Genomic DNA, 24,236 nt, shown 5'->3' on the forward strand with positions numbered 1-24,236 from the left:
CGGCCCTGGCACGTGACCCAGGACCGGCTCACCAGGTCGCTTGGTGGCTCAGTCTGTCTGTCCGTCCGCGGGTGCCATCATGGCGGACGCGGCCAGTCAGGTGCTCCTGGGCTCCGGTCTCACCATCCTGTCCCAGCCGCTCATGTACGTGAAAGTGCTCATCCAGGTATGAGGCGTCGCCGCTCCCTTCCCCGCCCGGTGCCCCGTTCGGTCGCTGCTGCTGTGGGCGCCTGAGGATCGGCCTCAGCCTTGCGGGTCCTTCATTCTCCCGGGATGCTGCTGCTCCTCCGCTGCCCTTTCCCTCCCCGCAGGGACAGCTTCCTCCGTCCCGCGGCCTCGCTCGGGGGCCTCGCGGAACTCTTGCCTCCCGGCCTCGCGTTGAGGCCCACTCCTCCCTTTAGCCAACCGCCACTATGCTCTGCTCTGCTCTGCCCTGCCCTGCCCGGCCCGGCGGATCTGCTGAACTTTGGTTCTTCTTCCCTGAGGTGGATCCTGGCTAGTCGCCACCGAGGGCTTCTGAACCCTCCCTCTCCCCTCTGAAATTCACATTCACCACTCCTCCCCCCAAAATCTCAGACGCAAGACATGAAATGTTCAGTTGAAGACAAATGTGAAGTTAGGTGGGAACCAACATTTTATTTTTTATTCCTTGTTTTTAAATTTTTATGCTACTGTTACTACTGCTCCTCTGTTCCGAGGTTTTCTCACCAGATACCCAGAGAAACACAAGGCGCTCATTCAGAAGTGTTAATGAAGGGATTGCGCTGTCAGATTTCGGAAGGATGCATTGACCGCTTTCCAGCTGCACCCCATGTGGCTCCTGACAATGAAAATCACATTTGTTAGAGCTGGAAATTAGTTAAGCTGAGTTTTAGCGAGTTTAAACATGGGAGTTAGTTTCTAATCTACTGTCAAATAATTCTTACATGGTATTATATATTCACATGCAGGTAAGCCAGGTGATAGTGTTTCCAGTTCCTTTCCTGAATAGCCCTGTAATGGGCAGGTCATTGTTTAAAATACTTTATTGAGAGTTGACATAATTACCTCCTGCACTGTGCCTAGGAACGGAACAGTTTTTAGAACCCCTGTCCTCGCCGTCTGCTTTTCTGTAAAACATAGGCAAGACACTAGAGAGGGCCACATTTCTTACTCTTGTTGTTGGGAATCCTAATTATTTCTTGCTCAATAGACCCCTGTGAATTCAGATTCCATATGTTAAAGGCTATTGTAAATAAATTATTTGCACCGAAAACAAAGACTGATTAGAATGTACTGTGACATCTAAAACAGAATTGGCAAATTTGGAACTGGATAGCATCTGAGATGACAGCATGTTTCAATATATCTAGTTAGAATCCACTACTCAATACCTCTCTGGAGATGGGGTTTTCTAGTGATCTTCAGAGCTCTTGCCTCAAAAACTTTTCAGTATCCTTAATTCTGATTTCCTAACTTCTTTGCATTGCCAAGTAGCTCAGGAGTTGTGGTGAATTTCCCAAATAGTCAGTTTTAAAAACAGATACTTGGGCCAGGCATGGTGGCTCATGCCTGTAATCCCAACACTTTGGACGCCTGAGGCAGGCAGATCACCTGAGGTCAGGAGTTCAAGACCAGCCAGGCCAACATGGTGAAACCCTATCTCTACTGAAAAAAAAAAAATCAGCTGGATGTGGTGGCGGACACCTGTAATCCCAGCTACTTGGGAGGCTGAGGCACAAGAATTACTTGAACCCAGCAGGCGGAGGTTACAGTGAGCCAAAAAAGAGAGTTTTTTGGAAACTCAGTTTCTAAAAAATAAATCAGTAAATAAATAAAAATAAAACTAGTTATTTGATAGCACTTTCAGGGAGCTCAGACAGGAGTTATTTATTTGTTTGTTTATTTTTGATACGGAGTTTCACTCTTGTTTGGAGTGCAATGGCACAATCTCTGCTCACCACAACCTCCGCCTCCCAGGTTTAAGCGATTCTCCTGCCTCAGCCTCCTGAGTAGCTGGGATTACCAGGTGCCTGCCACCACACCTAGCTAATTTTTGTATTTTTCGTAGAGATGGAGTTTCACTATGTTTGCCAGGCTGGTCTCGAACTCCTGACCTCAGGTGATCCACCCACCTTGGCCTCCCAAAGTTCTGGGATTACATGGCATGAGCCACCACGCCAGGCCAGGAGCTATTCAATAGGACAGGTTAAGAGTCAGAACTGTCATCAAAACTATGTCCTACAGTGTTTATTCTCTCAAGTACATGTAGTATTAAAAATACTGAGTATATTGTACAAAGACCATGGTAATCATTAACTGTATAAAATGACTTTCATTAACTGTTAATGATAGCCTTTGTTTTGTTTTGTTTTTGCTTTTGTTTTGTTTTGAGATGGAGTCTCGCTGCTGTTGGCCTGGGCTGGAGTGCAGTGGTGCAATCTTGGCTCGCTGCAACCTGCCTCTGGGGTTCAAGTGATTCTCCTGCCTCAGCCTCCCAAGTAGCTAAGATTACAGGCACCTGCCACCACACCCAGCTAATTTTTGTATTTTTAGTAGAGACAGAGTTTCACCATGTTGGCCAGGCTGGTCTTGAACTCCTGACCACAGGTGATCCACCTGCCCTGGCCTCCCAAAGTGTGGGGATTACAGGCATGAGCCACTGACAGCCTGTTCTTCTAATATGAAGTTATCTTGTAATTCTTTGCTAAGTGAATTATCCAGCTATATCTGCATTTGCCGTTTGAGTATTCTGTGTAGGTAGCCAAATATGCAGTTGATGCTGGCGTACCGGATGTCTTCTCATTTCGTTCAAATATAAAATATGCCTTAGATTTTATTTAGAAAGTATTTTTCCGCCCCCTTAGTAAACTGTAGCTTTCCTAACACAAAAGTTCCCTTCCTTTATTTTCAGTTTGGTATTAACCTATCTCAGCTATATGATTTACTTCATAGAACTTGAACCAAAACAAAACTTGGAGTTTATTGAACTCAGTATTACCAACAGAAGAAAAACCTACAAGAATGATACTTCATCATTGCCTTGGAAAACATTGGCTGCATTTTTACTTGTGTTTAAAAATTATAACCCAAATTTTGTTCTTTATTTGAGACCCTGCAAGCAAGACATTTCTGGAAATATTGCTTAATATTGATATATTCCATTGTTTTTAAAGGTGGGATATGAGCCTCTTCCTCCAACAATAGGACGAAATATTTTTGGGCGGCAAGTGTGTCAGCTTCCTGGTCTCTTTTCTTATGGTAAGTGTGTTTGATTTATTTGGGTTTGGATGATATTGAGGACTGTGATAGGCAGAGTTGTTACCAAAAGAAAATATATAGAAAGCTTGTTTGAAATTGTAGTACATCCATTTCTCTTGACTAGAACTTGACTACATCTCTGACTTGTGTTCTTAGCTCAGCACATTGCCAGTATCGACGGGAGGCGTGGGTTGTTCACAGGCTTAACTCCAAGACTGTGTTCGGGAGTCCTTGGAACTGTGGTCCACGGTAAAGTTTTACAGGTAAGAGGAAAATTCAGTCAGTCTTCCCATAGATTTTGCTTACCCGTTACACACAGTTTGTTCTGTACATATCAAGAGCAATTTAAAAGACACATTTGTAACCCTGTCCTTTCTTCCTCTTGGAAAACATTTTCTTGAAATATCTTTTCTTCTTTAGCAAGGGAAATTCCTTTAAAATGAAGTATTTTATTTTGATCTACGTACCTTCCTCTTCCGACCCAGTCATTCGGAGCGGAAATTAAATACATGCACTTATTTGATCACCTGTACAGCTCTGTTTCTTTGAAGGAAGAAGGAAGCTGACTAAAACATACATTTTTTTTCCCCAAAGTTGTTTTCCTCTTATTTCTTGTGTTACCCTGGTAACGTATTTTTCCTATTAAAAACTTGTATTTTTTACAAAAGAATATAATAGGCCAGGTGTGGTGGCTCACTCCTGTAATCTCAGCACTTTGGGAGGCTGAGGCAGGTGGATCACCTGAGGTCAGGAGTTCGAGACCAGCCTGGCCAACATGGTGAAACCCCATCTCTGTTAATAATACAAAAAAATTAGCCAGATGTGGTTGCACATTCCTGTAATCCCAGCTCCTTGGGAGGCTGGGGCAGGAGAATCGTTTGAACCCAGGAGATGGAGGTTGCAGTGAGCCGAGATGGTGCCATTGCACTCCAGCCTTGGCGACAAGAACAAAACTCCATCCCCAAAATAAAAAACAGACTATAACAAAGTAAACATAAAATTCAGGGTAGTGGTTATCTATGGGGAGATGGAGAGGAGGAACCACATGTCTGGGATAATGACAGTGATTTTCCTTGGCTGGACCTGGTGGCTCATGTCTGTCATCTTAGCACTCTCGGAGGCTGAGGCTGGAGGGCTGCTTGAGCCAGGAGTTTGAGACCAGCCTGGGCAACATAGTGAGACCTCCTCTACAAAAATTTTAAAAAACCGAAATACTAGCCAGGTGTGGTGTTACATTCCTGTGGTTTCTGCTACTCAGGAAGCAGAGGGGAAAGAATCACTTAAGCCCCATAGGTCCAGCCTGGGTGACAGAGTGAGATTTTGTCTAGGGGAAAAAAAAGGATTTTCCTTGACCTAGATCGTGACTACATGGATGTTTGCCTTTTAATTATTTCTTACATTGTACATTTGTGTTTTGCACACTATTCTGTGCGTCACATTAAATAAATGTTTATAGTTTTAAAAAAAAGCCTCACTAAATTGTACATGGAGGCGTGGTAGGTTACTTGTGGGAAAAGGGAGGGATGAGAGGTGAAACTTCAGCTTTGTCTGTGGTACTTTAAGACTGCAAGGCCAGGCATAGTGGCTCACCCCTGTAAACCCAGTACTTAGAGAGATGACCAACATGAGAGGGTGGCTTGAGCCCAGGAGTTCAAGACCACCTTGGGCAATGTAGTGAGACCTTGTTTCAAAAAAAAATATATACATATATATATATATATTAAAAGAAGGCAAGGTGGAGTGCAGTGGCTTATGCCTATAATCCTAGCAGTATGGGAGGCCAGTGCTAGTGGATCGTTTAAGGACAGCCTGGGCAATGTGGTGAAATCCCATCTCTAGTAAAAATAGAGAAATTGCTGGGCGCGGTGGCTCACACCTATAATCCCAGCACTTTGGGAGGCCGAGGCGGGTGGATCACGAGGTCAAGAGATCGAGACCATCCTGGTCAACATGGTGAAACCCTGTCTCTACTAAAAATACAAAAATTAGCTGGGCATCGTGGCACGCACCTGTAGTCCCAGCTACTCGGGAGGCTGAGGCAGGAGAATTGCTTGAACCCAGGAGGCGGAGGTTACAGTGAGCCGAGATCGTGCCATTGCACTCCAGCCTGGGTAACGAGCGAAACTCCGTCTCAAAAAAAAAAAAAAAAAGAGAGAAATTAGCCAGGTGTAGTGGTGCATGCCTATAATCCCAGCTACCCAAGAGACTGAGGCATGAGAATGGCTTAAACCCAGGAGATGGAGGTTACAATGAACCGAGATTGTGCCCTGCACTCCAGCCTGGGCAACAAAGTGAGATCAAAGTGAGATGAGACTCTGTCTCAAAAAAAAAAAAAAAAGGAAGGTGGGAGATCTTAAGCAAAAAAAGGCCAAAATGTTAACATCTATTTAGCCTTGGTGGTGGATGTATAGGTAAATTCTTAATTTTTCTGTATGCTTGAGATGTTTTATGAAATGTTTTTATTTTCCAAGTTCCCAAGAGCTGGAAATCGAAATGTTTTTAAAATATCAAAGTTACATTTTTTTTGTTTGTTTGAGATGGAGTCTCTTGCTCTGTTGCCCAGGCTGGAGTGCAGTGGTGCAATCAATCTTGGCTCACTGTGACCTCTGCCTCCTGGGTTCAAGAGCTTCTCCTGCCTCAGCCTCCTGAGTAGCTGGGATTATAGGCACTTGCCACCATGACTGGCGAATGTTTTGTATTTTTAGTACAGATAGGGTTTCCCTATGTTGGCCAGGCTGGTTTCGAACTCCTGACCTCGTGAGCCACCTGCCTCAGCCTCCCAAAGTGCTGGGATTACAGGCCTGAACCACCATGCTTGGCCTGTTTTTTACTTCTAATGCCGAAGCTTGTAATGTAATTTTGATTGTACGGATTTCTCGTTTCCACCTATTTCCATGTAGGTTAAACTGAAGGAAGTCTTAATATTTAGAAAGTACTTCTACAGACAGAATTGCCCTTTATAAATAAAGGACAGTTTATAAAGGGCAATTCTGGTGTTTTATAAAGGTGTTATGAATAAGAAGCCTGTACCACTTAGAATAATCGAAGGGAAGGTTCTGCAGCATGAGTGTGATTGACAATATAAAACTCACAGGTTTTCTGGTCTATTCTGTTTCCTACTGGTACTAAGGATATGGTTTTGTTTGTTTTTTCGTTTATTTGTTTGAGATGGAGTCTCGCTCTGTCGCCCAGGCTGGAGTGCAGTAAAACGATCTTGGCTCATTGCAGCCTCTGCCTCCTGGGTTCAAGCAATTCTCCTGCCACAACCTTCTGAGTATCTGGGATTACAGGCACGTGCCACCACGCCCGGGTAATTTTTTGTATTTTTAGTAGAGACAGGGTTTCACCGTGTTAGCCAGGATGGTCTCTGTATCCTGACCTCGTGATCTGACCACCTCAGCCTCGGAAACTGCTGGAATTACAGGCTTGAGCCACTGCACCTGGCCAATTCTAATGTTTTAACATCTGATAAGCAAATAATGATTTCGTTAAAACAATTTCATGACCTAGTTGGCTTGGATTTTATATATATTTCTTCATCCTTCATTGATCTGAATTAAGGAAGTTTGAATTAAAGAGGTTTTTCAGCCAGTTCCTCACATGCAATCTGATTAACCCTTCAATCATTTTGCTCTTCTTTTTTGTTTTTTTTTTTTGAGATAGAGTTTCGCTCTTGCCTTGTTGTCCAGGGGCTCACCACAACCTCTGCCTCCCGGGTTCAAGTGATTCTCCTGCCTCAGCCCCTTGAGTAGCTGGAATTACAGGCATGCACCACCACCTCTGGCTAATGTTGTATTTTTAGTAGAGATGAGGTTTTTCCATGTTGGTCAGGCTGGTCTCGACCTCCCAACCTCAGGTCATCCACCCACCTAGGCCTCCCAAAGTGCTGGGGTTGTAGGCGTGAGCCACCCAGTCCCAGCCTGTTATTCTTAGCCTGTTATTTTTAATATACTTACTGTTGTCAGTCCTCTGGACTGAATCTGGAAGCACCATTTCATGAGTCAGAGTGTTTGAATCTTAGTGGGCCCATGTCTTTGGTGAATTGATTACCGGTCTTTCTTTTCCAGCCACACTCTTGACTCAGTGAAATTGTTGGTGTTACTTCCATGAAATTTACATATGGAAAGACAGTTGTCATCTAGCCAAAGAGGTGTTTTTTTGTTTGTTTTTTTTTTTTTTTTTTGAGACAGAGTTTCACTCTTGTTACCCAGGCTGGAGTGCAATGGCGCGATCTCAGCTAACCACAGCCTCCACCTCCTGGGTTCAAGCAATTCTCCTGCCTCAGCCTCCCGAGTAGCTGGGACTACAGGCATGCGCCACCATGCCCAACTAATTTTTGTATTTTATTTTAGTAGAGACAGGGTTTCACCATGTTGACCAGGATGGTCTCGATCTCTTGACCTCATGATCCACCTGCCTCGGCCTCCCAAAGTGCTGGGATTACAGGCGTGAGCCACCGCGCCCGGCCCAAAGAGGTTTATGTATAGACTTAGAGAAAAAGCAAAAGCACTACTTGAGACTAAGTTACTTTATGTAACTGTAAAGTAAGACAAACTTGAGGTAACCAGGTACCCTAAATACGCTCCAAATGTAGTCCAGTGAAATATGACAGAGTTGGTACTACACTTAGCATCCAGAGCTGCTTGTGCAGTCAAGAAGAAAGATGTATGCAGGGCTGAAAACATTATTAACCTTTACCATAAATAATTTTGTATGTCTGAACAAGAATTAAAATGAAATTAGGGGAATATAGAAGACAGGTTAGATAACTGTATCAATGGAGCAAAAAACAAAGTATAGAAATGAGTGAAAATTTTTAGAGACCTGAAGCTATTAGAATTAATTCTAGCCAAGGACCTGGAATTTGGCCAAAATACAATACTTTGCTTAATCTTGACATATACTCTCTTGCCCATGATTTTTTGAAACACAATTCTTTTTACAAGAGAAAATGTTGTCTATTTTTTAAATCTGGTATGGCTAGAAAATAATAAAACTGAGATTAAAAAATAAGAAAACAATAAAACTGGTGGTTACACAAGAAGGAGCTCTCAACTGATAGTTTTTCTTTTTACCTAGCTCACAGTCTATTTCTAAAATATCCCACAAAAAATTCCTCTTGCAGTATACTCTGGGCTCTGGCAGTATTCATGGTCTCTTCTCTAGAAGAGAGGGAAAAAAAAACCCTTTCTTGCTTGTTTTAGAAACGGTCAGATACAAAATCAAAAGTGAGGCGATTTCAGCTATTCAGACTTAGCACCAATTCTCTGTCCTTTTATGCAGTGAAGAAAAGAGTCTTGCCCTAATTTGGTTTTGGTCGTGCCTTTTCCATGAGAAAAGTAGGAACCCTGGGCTATATTTTTACTAATTTTCTGTTAAAACTGTATGTTTAATAAAGTTCTTGAATTTTCTTTTTTGTTTTTGTTGTTCTTATTTTTTAATTATTTCTGAGGCTAGGCGCGGTGGCTCATGCCTAATCCCAGCACTTTGGGAGGCTGAGGCAGGCAGATCACAAGGTCAAAAGATCAAGACCATTGTGGCCAACATGGCAAAACCCCATCTCTACTAAAAGAAGAAAATTAGCTGGGTGTGGTGGCATGTGCCTGTAGTCGCAGCTACTTGGGAGGCTGAGACAGGAGAATTGCTTGAACCCAGGAGGCGGAGGTTGCAGTGAGCTGAGATTGTGCCAGTGTACTCCATCTCAAAATAAAAAATTTAAAATATATATTTATTTAAGTTTATTTATTTATTTAGAGACAAAGTCTTGCTATGTTGCCCATTCTGGTCTTGAATTCCTGGGTTCAAGCAGTCCTCCCTCTTCAGCCTTCCAAAGTGCTGGGATTACAGGCGTTAGGCACCATGCCCAGCCCCTTTTCTTTTTTTCTGGAATCTCGCTCTGTTGCCCAGGCTGGAGTGCAGTAGTGTGATCTCAGCTCACTGCAGCCTTCACCTCCTGGGTTCAAGTGATTCTCCTGCCTCAGCTTCCTGAGTAGCTGGGATTATAGGCGCCCGCTACCACACCCAGCTAATTTTTGTGTTTTTAGTAGAGATGGGGTTTTGCCACATGGGCTAGACTGGTTTTGAACTCCTGACTTAAAATGATCCACCTGCCTCAGCCTTCCAAAGCCTCCCAAATTCCTGGGATTATAGGCATGAGAGCCACTGCGCCTGGCCTTTCGTCTTCTTTCTTTTTTTTTTTTGAAATGGAGTCTTGTTCTGTCACCCAGGCTGGAGTGCTGTGCTGTGATCTTGGCTCACTGCAACCTCTGCCTCGTGGGTTCAAGCGATTCTCCTGCCCCAGCCTCTGTAGGAGCTGGGATTATAGGCGTTGGCCACAATGCCTTGCTAATTTTTGTATTTTTAGTAGAGACGGAGTTTCACCATGTTGGCCAGGGTAGTCTCGACCTCCTGACCTCAGGTGATCTGTCCACCACAACCTCCTAAAGTGCTGGGGTTACAGGCATGAGCTGCTGCACCTGTCCCCTTTTCTTCTTTCAAAGAAGAGTTTTCATGAGCATTTGCTTTTCTTCCAGCTGACCAGTACATTAAACTTAGAAACAAGTTTATCTTGGAGATCCATATTTCCAGTTGATTAATGAGTAGAAGTTAAGTAAAGATTTGCAGAAAACAAAACAAAAAAAACAAAAACAAAAAAAGCTTCAGCTAATTTACTTTCTGTCAGTAGAGTTTTCATTTTGTGTCTTCTCTCACATGACACTGTAATGACGGTAATCATCTTTTTTCTTTTCTTTTATAGCATTACCAGGAGAGTGACAAGGGTGAGGTATGTTGGAGCTGATTTCGAAGCATGAGGGCTTTTCCCTTGCAAGTTATTATTGCTTTTGGGGCCTGTTTAGGACAAAAGCCAAGCAGTCAGTCTACCATTCATCTCAGTGAGTGTTGTCATAGGGGTGGCCACCAGTTTGGATAGTTCTGTTTGAAACCATCAAAATGGCTAAGCATGGTGGCTCACGCCTGTAATCCCAGGACTTTCGGAGGCCAAGGTGGAAGGATTGCTTGCATCCAACAGTTTGAGACCAGCCTGGACAACATACTAAAACTCCTTCTCTACAGAAAATCAAAGATTAGCTGGGCCTGGTGGCACACACCTATAGTCTCAGCTACTTGGGAGGCTGAGGTGGGAGGATCACTTGAGCACAGGAGGTTGAGACTGCAGTGAGCTATGATCATATAACTGCACTCAGCCTGAGTGACCAAGCGAGACCCTATCTCAAAAGAAATAAAAATAAAAACCATCAGCTAGTGCGGTGGCTCACACCTATAATCCCAGCACTTTGGGAGGCTGAGGTGGGCGGATCACCAGGTCAGGGGTTCAAGACCAGCCTGACCAACATGGTGAAACCCCGTCTCTAAAAAAGAAAAAAAAAGAAAACCATCAAGATCTCTGTTTTCTTTGATTTTTATTTCTAGGAGTTAGGACCTGGAAATGTACAGAAAGAAGTCTCATCTTCCTTTGACCGCGTTATCAAGGAGGTAGGAGATGAATTATGCCTGTGCTGTTTGCCCAGATCAAACAGCGGTGTGGCAACTATGGAATCAGGATCATCAGGCCTGTGTGTTCAGTGTCTGTTCCCTAATGAAATTAAACCTTCAATTTAATTTCGGCTTTACTACATATTTAACATTAAAAAGAGAGACAGTGCTTGCTCTTCAGAATAGATGCATTTCACAAGCTGTGTGAGATTGCCCAGTAAGGAAAAGGAAGAAAGAAGAAGAAATTTTTTTTAAAAAAAGAAGAAAAATTAAAAAAAAAAAAAAAGAAAAAAAAACAGAATAGATGCATTTCAAGAAAACACATTTGGCCAACACATTGCATCTTTAAAATTGAAGAGGGTTATACCAAAAGTCTTCTAATAGTGTTGAAAACCTCAGGAATAAAAGTGTTAAAATAGGCCAGGTATGGTGGCTCATACCTGTAATCCCAGCACTTTGGGAGGCCAAGGCAAGAGGGTCACTTGACTTCAAGAGTTAGAGACCAGCCTATGCAACATAGTGAGACCGCCTCTCTACAAAAAATAGAATAATTAGCCAGGTGTGTGGTGGTGCATATCTGTAGTCCCAGCCACTCGAGAGGCTGTGGTGGGAGGGTTACTTGAGCCTGGGAAGTTGAGGCTGCAGTGAGCTATGATTGTGCCACCACACTCCAGCTGGTATGACAGAGCAAGACCCTGTCATTAGAAAAAAGTGTGAAAATAACCACCAGGCCCTTTGTATATTGGATAGTATCTATCCAGAAATGCTCTTTCAACATTTTTCTGACTCTGAAATGTTCCTCATCACCCATTTCCCACCCCCATCTTCTGCCATAGGTGTTTCTGTGCTTGGCTTTCAGAACTATTCTCTTAGTCTTCACATTGTCTTGTCGTTAATGAAGTCATAATTACTCAGGAAATGTGGCTGTCTAAAATAAATGTTCCAAAAACAAACATTTCTAAAGGTCTGGAAACCAGATAAATGGGCTCTATTTTCTGTAAATTTTCATAAAATTAGTTTGCTTAAAAGCAGGGATACATGCAATTAGTTATTTCCCTTAGTTTGCCCATCCTGTCCCATAGGATCTTCTCTGGACTGCCATTGGAGAAGGAGTGAGGGCTGTCTTTTTTTTTTTAATTGTTTTCCTTGTCATTACCTCCAAGTTATGAGGGCCATCTTAAAACTCAGTGACTAAAGATATTGTTTAAATGCAAAAGGAAATGATAGACCTGCTACATTTACAATCCTAGAATGTAAATGCAAGAATTACAATTTAATTTTCTTTATTACTTCCTTACAGAGTCGTAGAATAGAAAGATAAATTAAGAAAAACACAGCAGCTGTAAGATACCACACAGTTACTGGATTGTAGTCACAAAACAAAGTTTTTCTTTTTTCTCATCTCCCAAAAATGTGGGTAGAGACTAAGTGAAGCCTGCCATTTGTCTAGAATGGATATCAGGCTCTCCAAAATAATTTACCAATAAGAGAGTAACTTAATAATTTCAATAAGGCCAGGCGCAGTGGCTCACGCCTGTAATCCCAGCACTTTGGGAGGCCGAGGTGAGTGGATCACAAGGTCAGGTGTTAGAGACCAGCCTGACCAACATGGTGAAACACCATGTCTACTAAAAATACAAAAATTAGCTGGGCGTGGTGGTACGTGCCTGTAATCTCAGCTACTCAGGAGGCTGAGGCAAGAGAACTGCTTGAACCTGGGAGGCAGAGGTTGCAGTGAGCCAAGATCAGGCCACTGCATTCCAGCCTGGGCGACAGAATGAGACTCATCTCAAAAAAAAAAGTATCAATAAAGGCCTCATATTTTTTATTTTAGCTTAGTGACTATTTGTTGGGACCTTCCCTGTTTCCTTATTGTTTCTCTTACCTGCAAAATTGAGAAAACGACAGAAGTCTGCTTTGCAGAGAAATTTTGAGAAGTAACTATAATAGAACATTAAAATCCGTGAGTGAAAAGTATGATAAAAATGAGAATAAGATCTGTCGCATCTGGTTCAAACTACTCTTCTTGACTCCAGCCAGGACAGGAGGGCTGTGTCATTCATTTTTTCATCCTATGCCATGATATGCACCCATGTTCCTTCTCACAGGCATTTGAGTGTCATTTATTTAGATTTCAGAAGTGTGTGTTGATTGTTTCTAGACAACTCGAGAGATGATCGCTCGTTCTGCTGCTACTGTCATCACACATCCCTTCCATGGTATGTTTGCAGTTGACAACTGATATCTGATTTCTTACCTTTCTTTTATAACTTGATCTCTCCTGACCACTTTAGATAGGTTGACATGGCAGTTGACTGAAATGCCTTGCCTGCATGTTTTTGTTTGCTTGCTTGTTTTTGCTTTTATCAAATTTATCCAGATAGCAAAATGTCTTTAGGTGGAAAATCTTTTCTCCCAGGGCTATCAAAATCTATCTTAACATAGTTTTTTCTTTTCTTTTTTTTTTTTTTTTTTGAGACAGAGTTTTGCTCTTGTTGCCCAGGCTGGAGTACAATGGCATGATCTCGGCTCACTGCAACCTCTGCCTCCCTGCTTCAAGCAGTTCTCCTGTCTCAGCGAGTAGCTTGGATTACAGGCGCATGCCACCACACCTGGCTAATTTTTTATTTTTAGTAGAGACGGGGGTTTCACCATGTTGGTCAGGCTGGTCTCGAACTCCTGACCTCAGATGATCCGCCGGCCTCGGCCTCCCAAACTGCTGGGATTACAGGCGTTAGCCACCGCATCTGGCCTTAACATAGTTTTACACATCTTTTCTCTATGTTCCACAGTCATCACTCTGAGATCTATGGTACAGTTCATTGGCAGAGAATCCAAGTACTGGTAAGTGTTTTTGTTTTCATATACTCAAGGAGATCTTTTGAAGCCAAAGTACTAGAATAATGCTACTTTGTATTTTTATGATACCTTACAGTTTGTTGAACAAATTTGTATCTCATATCATTTGATCTGCATAAAAACCAGTAAAATAGGAGAAAGTAGGCCCAGGCAGGTTTTGTCACCTACCTAGGATTGCAGAGTAAGTTGCAGAGCCCTGGACTCCATATTGCTACACCCTTAGGTAGTTACTAACTTCACTGCTTTTCTTTTTTTTCTGGTGCCGTGACTCGGACGTGAACTAGCTTCACTTCTCTTTCTAAATTTAGCTATTTTTGCAGACTAAAAGGATGCTAGGAAAGTGTCGGGGAAGGAGGTTGTAGATTTGATCTTGTCCAAAGTGATAATTGAAATTATTTTGTTTATAGCTCCAAAAGAATCTTAATGTATTTTACTTTTCCTTCTTGTGTACGTAGTGGACTTTGTGATTCCATAGTAACCATCTATCGGGAAGAGGGCATCCTAGGATTTTTCGCGTGAGTAAATGTGGATTAGTATGTAATTTCTATGTGATAAATTTTTCCTGAAAATGAGGACAGTGAATCTTTATTCAATCCCTGGGGAAAATGTACTCCCTGGACTTATCTCATGTTACATTCTATTTAGGCCCTTCATTTTTTTTCTTTTTTCTCTGCAGAAAGGCATATTTAGGCCCCATATGACCAGAATTATCTTGTAAAGATCCCAAATCTTTGCTTCTAGATACTTAAAACATTTGAGGCTGGGCATGGTGGCTCACGCTTGTAATCCCAGCACTTTGGGAGGTCAAGGAGGGCGGATCACCTGAGGTTAGGAGTTCAAGACCAGCTTAGTCAACATGGTAAAATCCCGCCTCTACTAAAAATACAAAAATTAGCTGGGTGTGGTGGTACATGCCTATAATCCCAGCTGCTTGGGAGGCTGAGGCAGGAGAATTGCTTGAACCCGGGAGGCGGACGTTGCAGTGAGCTGAGATTGAGCCACTGCTCTCCAGCCTGGGTGACAGTGTGAGACTCTGTCTCAAAAAAAAAAAAAAATTGAAATAAAGAATTTCTTTTTTTTTTTTTTTTGAGACGGAGTTTTGCTATTGTTACCCAGGCTGGAGTGCAATGGCGCGATCTCGGCTCACCGCAACCTCCGCCTCCTGGGTTCAGGCAATTCTCCTGCCTCAGCCTCCAGAGTAGCTGGGACTACAGGCACGCGCCACCATGCCCAGCTAATTTTTTGTATTTTTAGTAGAGACGGGGTTTCACCATGTTGACCAGGATGGTCTCGATCTCTTGACCTCGTGATCCACCCACCTCGGCCTCCCAAAGTGCTGGGATTACAGGCGTGAGCCACCGCGCCCGGCTGAATTTCTTTTTTTAACAAAGGAGTCAATTCCAAGTTTCTACCCTTATAGTAAACTCTCAATTCTATATAGATAATAAAATGAGAAAAAAATAAATTTTGAAAAATGGGGAAATCATCTTAACTTGTATTTTCCTTACCCTAAAATAGTAAGTTTTTGCAAGGCTTGAATTTACTTTGGAAGGACTTAGACTACTACCCTCATTCTTCTATGAAGAAAAATTTTACATTGCCTAAATGGTTTTTTTTTAATTTTTAGGGTATCTCCACATATGGATTTTGAGTATCATAAATACCCTGGGAGATAGGCAGGGCAGCTATAATTAGTATCACTTTATAGATTAAAACTCAGTGTTGCTCCCAGAGTCTCATCTGCTGCCTCGCACATCACTGACGCGTGCTGGAGCTGGCATTTCACCCCTAGTCTTTAATCTGCGGGGAAATGTCCTTCCCACTATTCCATGCTGCCTCACCTAGGTCACCCAGACCCTAGAAAGGTGCTTTTCATGCCTTTCATCTATATCTGTACTTGGGACCATTCTTTCTTTGTAATTTTTCTCATCTTTTTCTCTGCCAAATTTAAATATCAGGTAGTTTAGCAATACCATTTTTTAAGTTAGTCAAAGCAAAACAATATTTAAGTCTCTTCTGTAAATCACCTCGCAAATCTTTTGCCTCTCTGCTTATAGTTATGAATAGTAAGGTGAGCCACTGAGGGTATAGCTGACCTGCATTTTAAATGTAGGAACAAAAGTTATTGGAAATCAGCTTCAAGTACAGCTGTGTTAACGAGAATGAGCTAGGTATGAGGGCTAGATTCTGGTGTTTGATATTATCCTTTTTACTTCCCTAAAATGTTTTGTGACCTCTAATTATTTGAGAAGTGTTTGTATTGAAGAGCTTGTCTTTTTACTGATCATATATTTTGGTTCTTATTTTTATTGTTTCTTCATGTAGGGGTCTTGTTCCTCGCCTTCTAGGTGACATCCTTTCTTTGTGGCTGTGTAACTCACTGGCCTACCTCGTCAATACCTATGCACTGGACAGTGGGGTAGGTTGTGACCTTGGTGAGATGTACTGGCCTTGGCTTTAATCTGGCAGCTAGATTAGCTTTTAAAGTAAGATGACAAGCTTTGCACAGTGGCAGTATTGTAGCCAGTAAGGTTTATCCGAGGCGTGATTATTGCTAATTGAAAACTTTTCCTAATACCTCACCATGACGACTTGAAATAGTTGGTATTGGTAATTTTTGACAGTCGCTATGGAGACTGAATTAAAAAAAAAAAAAAAAAGTAAGATCACAGTTTGCTACATGCCAGACTGAACAATTCTATAGCTAAAAATTATCAGTCAAATGTTCAAATGCTAATGAAATGACCCATACTGTTTACTATAGAATGATCACCTTAAAAGTCCCAAGAGATTCAGCCCTGTGTTTGTTCAGGGCTTTAAAGAGATCACTTCTTTACTGATTCCAAAACTTTAGAGAACCTGGGAAAGCGGGACATCTTTATGGTATATCTGGGGATTTTCATCTAATCTGGACTATTAAGGGGGTGCCTATATTGGGCTTTCTAGAAACCTCAGCCTTTGAGAATCAGTATTAATCTAGAAGTTGTCAGCATTTGTGGGACCTCTTGTACATAGGCAGCTCCATAGCATGGTGAAAAATTGAACACATCACGGGATATATAACTAAATCCATGTTGTAAACTTCTTGAGTATAGAGAGGGATTTTCTTCAACATATCTGGTAGAAAGCTAGCTGTGGACAAAGGTAGTGAATTTTCCCTTAGATGTACTATAAATATGGTTTTCCAGGGACTATATTTCTAGGACATGAGAAAAGTTTATCAGTCTCATTTTCTTTTTTATTTGAAATCCTTTACATTCGTTCCTAAAGCCTTTTAGTATAATAAGAATTTGTCTGTTAATGTTGAGTCAGGTTGATCATTTTGACCACTACCTTATTATTCTAACAATCAGTGTTTTATGGTTTTGTCCTCAAAATTAGTTTTAGCCAGGTGTGGTGGTTCATGCCTGTAATCCCAACACTGTGGGAGGCCGAAGTGGGAAGATCACTTGAGCCCAGGAGATCAAGGCTGTGAGATAACAGTGAGTTGTGATCTCACCACTGCACTTCCAGCCTGGGCGACAGAAAGAGATCAGATCCTGTCTCAAAGAAATAAAAATAATAATTTTCAAGCTGTCAAACTGTTAATTTAGAGATAGACTATATAGGCATGGAGAGCCAGGCACAGTAGCTCTAGCCTAATCCCAGCAACTCAGGAGGCTTAGGTGGGAGGATTGCTTGAGACCAGGAGTTTGAAACCAGCCTAGGCAACATAGCAAGACACCATCTCTTAGCTGGGCATGGTGCCTCACACCTGTAATCTCAGCACTTTAAGAGATCAAGGTAGGGAGATCTCCTGAGCCCAGGAGTTTGAGACTAGCCTGGGCAAACATAGGGAGATCCCATCTCAAAAAAAAAAAAGATAACATCTTAAAGAATACTTTGAAGCTGGGCACAGTGGCTCATGCCTGTAATCCCAGCACTTTGGGAGGCCGAGGCAGGTGACTCATCTGAGGTCGGGAGTTTGAGACTAGCCTGACCAACATGGAGAAACCCCGTCTCTACTAAAAATACAAAATTAGCTGGACATGGTGGCATATGCCTATAATCCCAGCTACGTGGGATACTGAGGCAGGAGAATCTCTTGAACCTGGGAGGCGCAGGTTGCGGTGAGCCGAGATTGCACCATTGCACTCCAGCTTAGGCGACAAGAGTGAAACTCTGTCTCAAAAAAAAGAAAAAATACTTTGAAATTAGCTGGGTGTGGTGGTGACAGAGTGAGATCCTGTCTGAAAGAAAGAAAAGGAAAAAAGAATATATTGATCTGTTGTAGGGTTGTAGGCAATTAATTTAAGGCTGTTTTTCTGTTTTAGGTTTCTACCATGAATGAAATGAAGAGTTATTCTCAAGCTGTCACAGGAGTGAGTTTTTTAAAATCCTTTCAACCTTATAGGAATAGTTATGTTTTGTTTTGTTTTCCTTTGAAATCTGGCCTGTGTCATCACTGCTTTAAGATAACCAGATGTCTCACTGGGACATCTCCCTCAAATTTGTTATATTTGTCAAAGGTAAGAATAACTCAGTTTTTGGCCAGGTGCGGTGGCTCATGCCTATAATCCTAGCACTTCGGGAGGGTAAGGTGGGCGGATCACCTGAGGTCAGTAGTTCAAGACCAGCCTAGCCAACATGATGAAGCCCCATCTCTACTACAAAAAAAAAGTTAGCCAAGTGTGGTGGCACGTGCCTATAATCCCAGCTACCTGGGAGGCTGAGGCAAGAGAATCACTGGAACCTGGGAGGTGGAGGCTGCAGTGAGCCAAGATCACGCCACTGCACTCCATCCTGGGCAACAGAGCAATACTCCATCTCAAAGAAAAAAAAAAGAGAATAAGACAGAGCCCCTGCCTCACAGCCCACATGGTTTGGTACTGCTCAGCTTTCGTAGGGAATATGCCTTTCCTATTAAATAATATTGTTTAGGCCAGACATGGTGGGTCACACCTGTAAACCCAGCACTTTGGGAGGCCAAGTCAGGAGGATCACTTGAGGTCAAGAGTTTGAGACCAGCCTGGGCAACTGAACAAGACTCCATTTCTACAGAAGTTAAAAAAAAAAAAAGACATAGCCAGGCATGATGGCGTGCACCTATAGTCCTAGCTACTCAGGATCAGAGAAGTCTTCTGGCTTTTTGTTAAAATGTTGGATGAAAAAAAAAAAATGTTGGCTGCAGTGGTGTGTTAAGAGGAAGAAGCATCTCCAGAGTACTGAGGAAGCGAGGCAAGTGTTAGAGTGTCTCACCACAGTGGCACTAGACCTGTAAGGCAAAGGAAAGGAGAATAAAGGTTAGGAATAACCTGATAACAGCTGCCTTTTTTCCATTTTACAGTTTTTTGCAAGTATGTTGACCTATCCCTTTGTGCTTGTCTCCAATCTTATGGCTGTCAACAACTGTGGGTAAGTACTTTGTATTTCTTATTCTAGTAGGTGGCTGACTGTATGCAGGTGGAGCAGCCTTGTAGAAATTTAGGAAAGATGAAAGATCGGTATCAATCTCTGGTTGGTATTTAAAAAAAAAATGGTGGGGAGGGCCGGGCGCGGTGGCTCAAGCCTGTAATCCCAGCACTTTGGGAGGCCGAGGCAGGTGGATCACGAGGTCAAGAGATCGAGACCATCCTGGTCAACATGGTGAAACCCCGTCTCTACTAAAAATACAAAAAATTAGCTGGGCATGGTGGCGCGTGCCTGTAATCCCAGCTACTCTGGAGGCTGAGGCAGGAGAATTGCCTGAACCCAGGAGACAGAGATTGCAGTGAGCCGAGATCGCTCCATTGCACTCCAGGCTGGGTAACAAGAGCGAAACTCCATCTCGGAAAAAAAAAAAAAAAAAAAAGGTGGGGAAAGAAAAGTATAATTGATGGGAATCATTATGAGATTCCTAATTTTTTTCTCTGTATGCCCTATGCAGCAGCAGCCTCAATTTGTATTAATTAATTACTATTTTTTTTTGAGATGGTGTCTTGCTCTGTTGCCCAGGCTGGAATGCACTGTGACCTCCGCCTCCTAGGTTCAAGTGATTCTCCTGCCTCAGCCTCCTGAGTAGCTGGGATTACAGGCATGTGCCACCATACCCAGTTAATATTTTTGTATTTTTAGTAGAAACAGGGTTTCACCCTGTTGGCCAGGCTGGTCTCAAACTCCTGACTTCAAGTCATCCACCTGCCTTGACCTCCCAAAGTGCTGGGATTATAGGCATGAGCCACTGTGCCCGGCCAATTATTATTTTTTATAGATTTTTTTTTTTAGATAGAATCTCGCTCTGTTACCTGGGCTGGAGTTCGTTGCAACCTACACCTCCTGGGTTCAAGCAGTTCTTATGCCTCAGCTTCCCAAGAAGCTGTGATTATAGACAGGTGCTACCATGCTGGGCTATTTTTAATTTATTTAGAAATAGGGCTGCAGTGTGGTGGTGAAGTCCTAGCTCACTGCAGCCTTGAACTCCTAAGCTCAAGTGATCCATCTCAGCTTCCCAAGTAGTTGGGAGTACATGTGCCTGCCACCGTGCCTGGCTAATTATTTTTTTTGTGGAGAAATGGGGTCTTACTTTGTTGCCCAGGCTGGTCTCGAATTTCTAGGCTCAAGTGATTCTCCTGCCTCAGCATCTTAAAGTGCTGCGATTACAGGGGTGAGCCACCACACCCAGCCAACATGTGGTTATTTTAAATCTTTGTCTTCTTTAGGATGAAAATGACAAGAGAGGTATCAGGGATTTAATAACAACCCATACCTGTTTTTTCTAGGGGCCTTATGGAGAAAGTGAGTTTTAAAGAACCAGAATTAGGATATTTAGTGGGTGGAAAGTTTCATGACCTTTTCTCTGTATTGGTTAGAAGGGATGTCGGTATAGTGGTAGACTCTACTGATTTCCAAGTTCTAGATGCCAAATGACTCTACTGAGTTGGGCAAAATTTTGTCATTTTTTTTGTTTTTGAGATAGAGTCTCACTCGGTTGCCCAAGCTGTAGTGCAGTGGCACCATCTCGGCTCACTGCAACCTCTACCTCCCAGGTTCAAATGATTCTCCTGCCTCAGCCTCCTGAGTAGCTGGGATTACAGGCACTCACCACCATGCCTGGCTAATTTTTTTGTATTTTTAGTAGAGATGGGGGTTTTACCACGTTGACTAGGCTGGTCTTGAACTCCTGACCTTAGAGGTGATCTGCCCACCTCGGGCTCCCAAAGTGCTGGGATTATAGGCATGAGCCACCAGGCCCAGCCAAAATTTTGCCTTTTTGTTTTTCATTTTTTGAGACAGAGTATCGCTCTGTCGCCCAGGCTGGAGTGCAGTGGTGTGATCTCGACTCACTGCAGCCTCTGCCTCCCAAGTTCAAGTGATTCTCCTGCCTCATCCTCCAGAGTAGCTGAGACTACAAGCGCCCACCACCATACCTGGCTAATTTTTGTATTTTTAGTAGAGACAGGGTTTCGCCATGTTGGCCAGGCTGGTCTTGAACTCCAGACCTCAGGTGATCCGCACGCCTTGGCCTCCCAAAGTGCTGGGATTACAGGCATGAGCAACTGTACCCAGCCTTGCCTTTTTATTTAATGCAAAATTCTGTTCCCATATGGTACCTGACATATCCTTGTGTTTTCTGGTTTTGTTTGTTTCCTTTTACTCCTGGCAAGCTGTGATGTTTTCTGATATGCAGAGCAACTGCCACGTTTTAGCCCAGTGCATACTTGAAGGATGAATTAATGTATTATTATTATTTACAGTTTTTTCAAGATGAAGTGATTATATTTCAGTAAGAACATATATATTCACTGTTTACATCTATTGTCATATTTAGTTTCTTTGTGAATACCAGTTATTTTTTAAAGTCCCTTTCCTTGCTCTCCTTTTTTGGAGACGGCGTCTCACTCTGTCGCCAGGCTGGAGTGCAGTGGCACGATCTCAGCTCACTGCAACCTCCACCTCCTGGGTTCAAGCAATTCTCATGCCTCAGCCTCCCGAGTAGCTGGGACTACAGGCACGCACCTCCACACCCAGCTAAGTTTTGTATTTTTAGTAGAGATGGGGTTTCACCATGTTGGCCAGAATGGTCTTGATCTCTTGACCTCATGATTTGCCTGCCTCGGCCTCCCAAAGTGCTGGGATTACAGTTGTGAGCCACCGCACCCGGCCTTTTTTGGGGAATAGTGGGGCAGGTTCTTACTGTCACCTAAGCTGGAGTGCAGTGGCGCAATCTCAGCTCACTGCAACCTTCGCCTCTTGGGTTCAAGCAATTCACGTGCCTTAGCTTCCCGACTAGCTGGGATTACAGGCATGCACCATCATGCCAGCTCATATTTTTGAATTTTTAGTAGAGATGGGGTTTCACCATGTTGGCCAGGCTAGTCTTGAACTCCTGACTTCAGGTGATCTGCCAACCTCAGCCTCCCAGAGTGCTCGGATTACAGGCATGAGCCACCGCGCCCAGCTACCTTTCCCTGTCTTTAGTCATGTAAATGCTGTTTTGGAGTTTCATTTGTCCACAAATGAAACGTCTAAATGTTTTAGAAATTAAGGCTAGGCCGGGCGCGGTGGCTCACGCCTGTAATCCCAACACTTTGGGAGGCCGAGGCGGGTGGATCACGAGGTCAAGAGATTAAGACCATCCTGGTCAACATGGTGAAACCCCATCTCTACTAAAAATACAAAAGATTAGCTGGGCATGGTGGTGCGTGCCTGTAATCCCAGCTACTCAGGAGGCTGAGGCAGGAGAATTGCCCGAACCCAGGAGGCAGAGGTTGCGGTGAGCCGAGATCGCGCCATTGCACTCCAGCCTGGGTAACAAGAGCGAAACTCCGTCTCAAAAAAAAAAAAAAAAGAAATTAAGGTTGAAGTTTATGTTTGTTGATTTGAAATGTAAATATAGGGGAGGAATTCTCTTTCGGATGCTTGATCTCTCCTCTGCTCCAATATTGATTTGTTTCATTGAACAAAATGATCTCTCAGGGAATCTTCTATGCAGGAGAGTATTTTGACAAGATTTATCAAAGTCTTGAGAGAATGTTTGAGTAATAGTAACATGAATAGCTCATGTTTTTTTCTATTTTAGTCTTGCTGGTGGATGCCCTCCTTACTCCCCAATATATACATCATGGATAGATTGTTGGTGCATGCTACAAAAAGAGGTATTTCTTTTTCTCTGTCTCTCTCATTTTTTTTTAATTTTTATTTGTCTGTTTTCTTAAATAATGTCTCTGGAATTCCAAGTTAACTCTTGTAGGTCACTCTAGCTGCCAGTTAATGTATACTTTACTATGCTCTGTGTTTCACTTTGGCATAACAGTAAAATGTGATGTTTAGAAATCATGAGCAGGAGTAATGAAGAAGAAAGAATCCCTGGATGAGATCTAGAAGCCAATTGAGTGCTCACATTCAACTTAGAAATATGATCCGGGTAGATAATTAACCTAGTAAAATGATGGCCTTGATTTTAAATTCTTTTTTTTCTCAGACTCACCTTTTATAACCAGTTGTTTGTCAGTGATACTGACAGAGCTGGTCTCATACTTCTAGAGTTGTTAGTGGATGATTTTGCCTACATACCAACTTAGGGTTTTTTACTACTGTGAGGTGTATGATCTGCAACAAAAAGTTCTTTATTACCTAGGCAAAGCTTTACTGGAAAATAAAACAATGGGCTCGGTGCTAAAATAATGTACTGGGTGAGTGGCTCCTGCTTGTAATTCTAGCACTTGAAATGGCCTAGGTGGGCAAATTGCTTGAGCCCAGGAGTTTGAGACCAGTCTGAGCAACATGGTGAAACTTCATCTTTTTTGTAGCAATGAAACCTCATCGCTACAGAAAATACAAAAATTTAGCCAGGCAAAGCACCTATAGTCCCAGCTACCCAGGAGGCTGAGGTGGGAGGATCACCTGAGCCTGGGAGGTCAAGGCTACAGTGAGTCAAGATTGCGCCACTGAACTTAAGCCTGGGTGACAGCGAGACTCTGTATCCTCCCCCCCGCCAAAAAAAGGGAAAATAAAATAATGGCCAGGTATGGTGGCTCACACCAATAATGCCAGTTACTCAGGAGGCTGAGCTCAGAGAATCACATGAGTCCAGGAGTTTGAAGCCAGCCTGGGCAACACAGCCAGACGTGTCTTAAAAAAAAAAAAACAGTAGGCCAGGCACAGTGGCTCATGCCTGTAATCCCAGCACTTTGGGAGGCCAAGGCAGGAAGATCACTTGAGGTGAGGAGTTGAAGACCAGCCTGGGCAACACAGTGAAACCCTGTCTCTACTAAAATACAAAAGAAATTACCCGGGCGTGGCAGCATGCACCTGTAGTCCCAGCTACTTGGGAGACTGAGGCAGGAAAATTGCTTGAATTTGGGAGGCGGAGGTTGCAGTGAGCCGAGATCGTGCCACTGCATTCCAGTCTGGGTGACAGAGCGAGAGACCATCTCAAAAAACAAAAAAAAAGACTCCATCTCAAACAACAACAACAACAACAAATGGATTGGCTATGGGCTAAATTTAGCACAGGATCACTTAAAATGGCTATCAGTTTAAAGCTGTTTTTAAAGGGGGATCCACTTTTTAAAAGACTGCAGAAGAAAGTTTTTAAAGAAGCTCTTTGTTGCATTATTTTATAGCACTAGTGATACATTAAAAAAGGCCTTTGAAATTTGAACGAAAAGGCCTAAGTGTTGTTT

General features: G+C 42.8%; 1 protein-coding gene and 1 non-coding gene across 5 annotated transcripts in view; both read left to right on the forward strand.

Moving 5' to 3' along the window:
• Positions 1-24,236, forward strand: part of MTCH2 (mitochondrial carrier 2) — a 48,901-nt gene continuing 24,665 nt past the window's right edge. The window contains exons 1-12 of one of the 4 annotated variants that reach the window (XM_021665995.2): positions 1-166; positions 3,156-3,240; positions 3,397-3,503; positions 9,998-10,024; positions 10,672-10,734; positions 12,896-12,953; positions 13,527-13,578; positions 14,049-14,108; positions 15,919-16,012; positions 17,907-17,954; positions 18,920-18,987; positions 22,631-22,706. In XM_021665995.2, coding sequence (XP_021521670.1) covers positions 80-166; positions 3,156-3,240; positions 3,397-3,503; positions 9,998-10,024; positions 10,672-10,734; positions 12,896-12,953; positions 13,527-13,578; positions 14,049-14,108; positions 15,919-16,012; positions 17,907-17,954; positions 18,920-18,987; positions 22,631-22,706 — 825 coding nt within the window. In that variant the 5' untranslated portion in view covers positions 1-79. Of the gene's footprint in view, positions 167-3,155; positions 3,241-3,396; positions 3,504-9,997; positions 10,025-10,671; positions 10,735-12,895; positions 12,954-13,526; positions 13,579-14,048; positions 14,109-15,918; positions 16,013-17,906; positions 17,955-18,919; positions 18,988-22,630; positions 22,707-24,236 lie in introns of those variants that run through there. The other 3 variants (XM_021665993.2, XM_064364890.1, XM_064364891.1) reach the window with 3 other exon arrangements.
• LOC135270371 (U4 spliceosomal RNA) lies at positions 16,091-16,229 on the forward strand. The gene has a single exon (XR_010338517.1). It is a non-coding gene; the product is annotated as a U4 spliceosomal RNA (small nuclear RNA).

Source organism: Aotus nancymaae, unplaced genomic scaffold, assembly GCF_030222135.1.
Source record: "Aotus nancymaae isolate 86718 unplaced genomic scaffold, 86718_ANA_hifiasm-v0.15.2.pri h1tg000059l, whole genome shotgun sequence".
Classification (NCBI taxonomy): Eukaryota; Metazoa; Chordata; class Mammalia; order Primates; family Aotidae; genus Aotus; species Aotus nancymaae.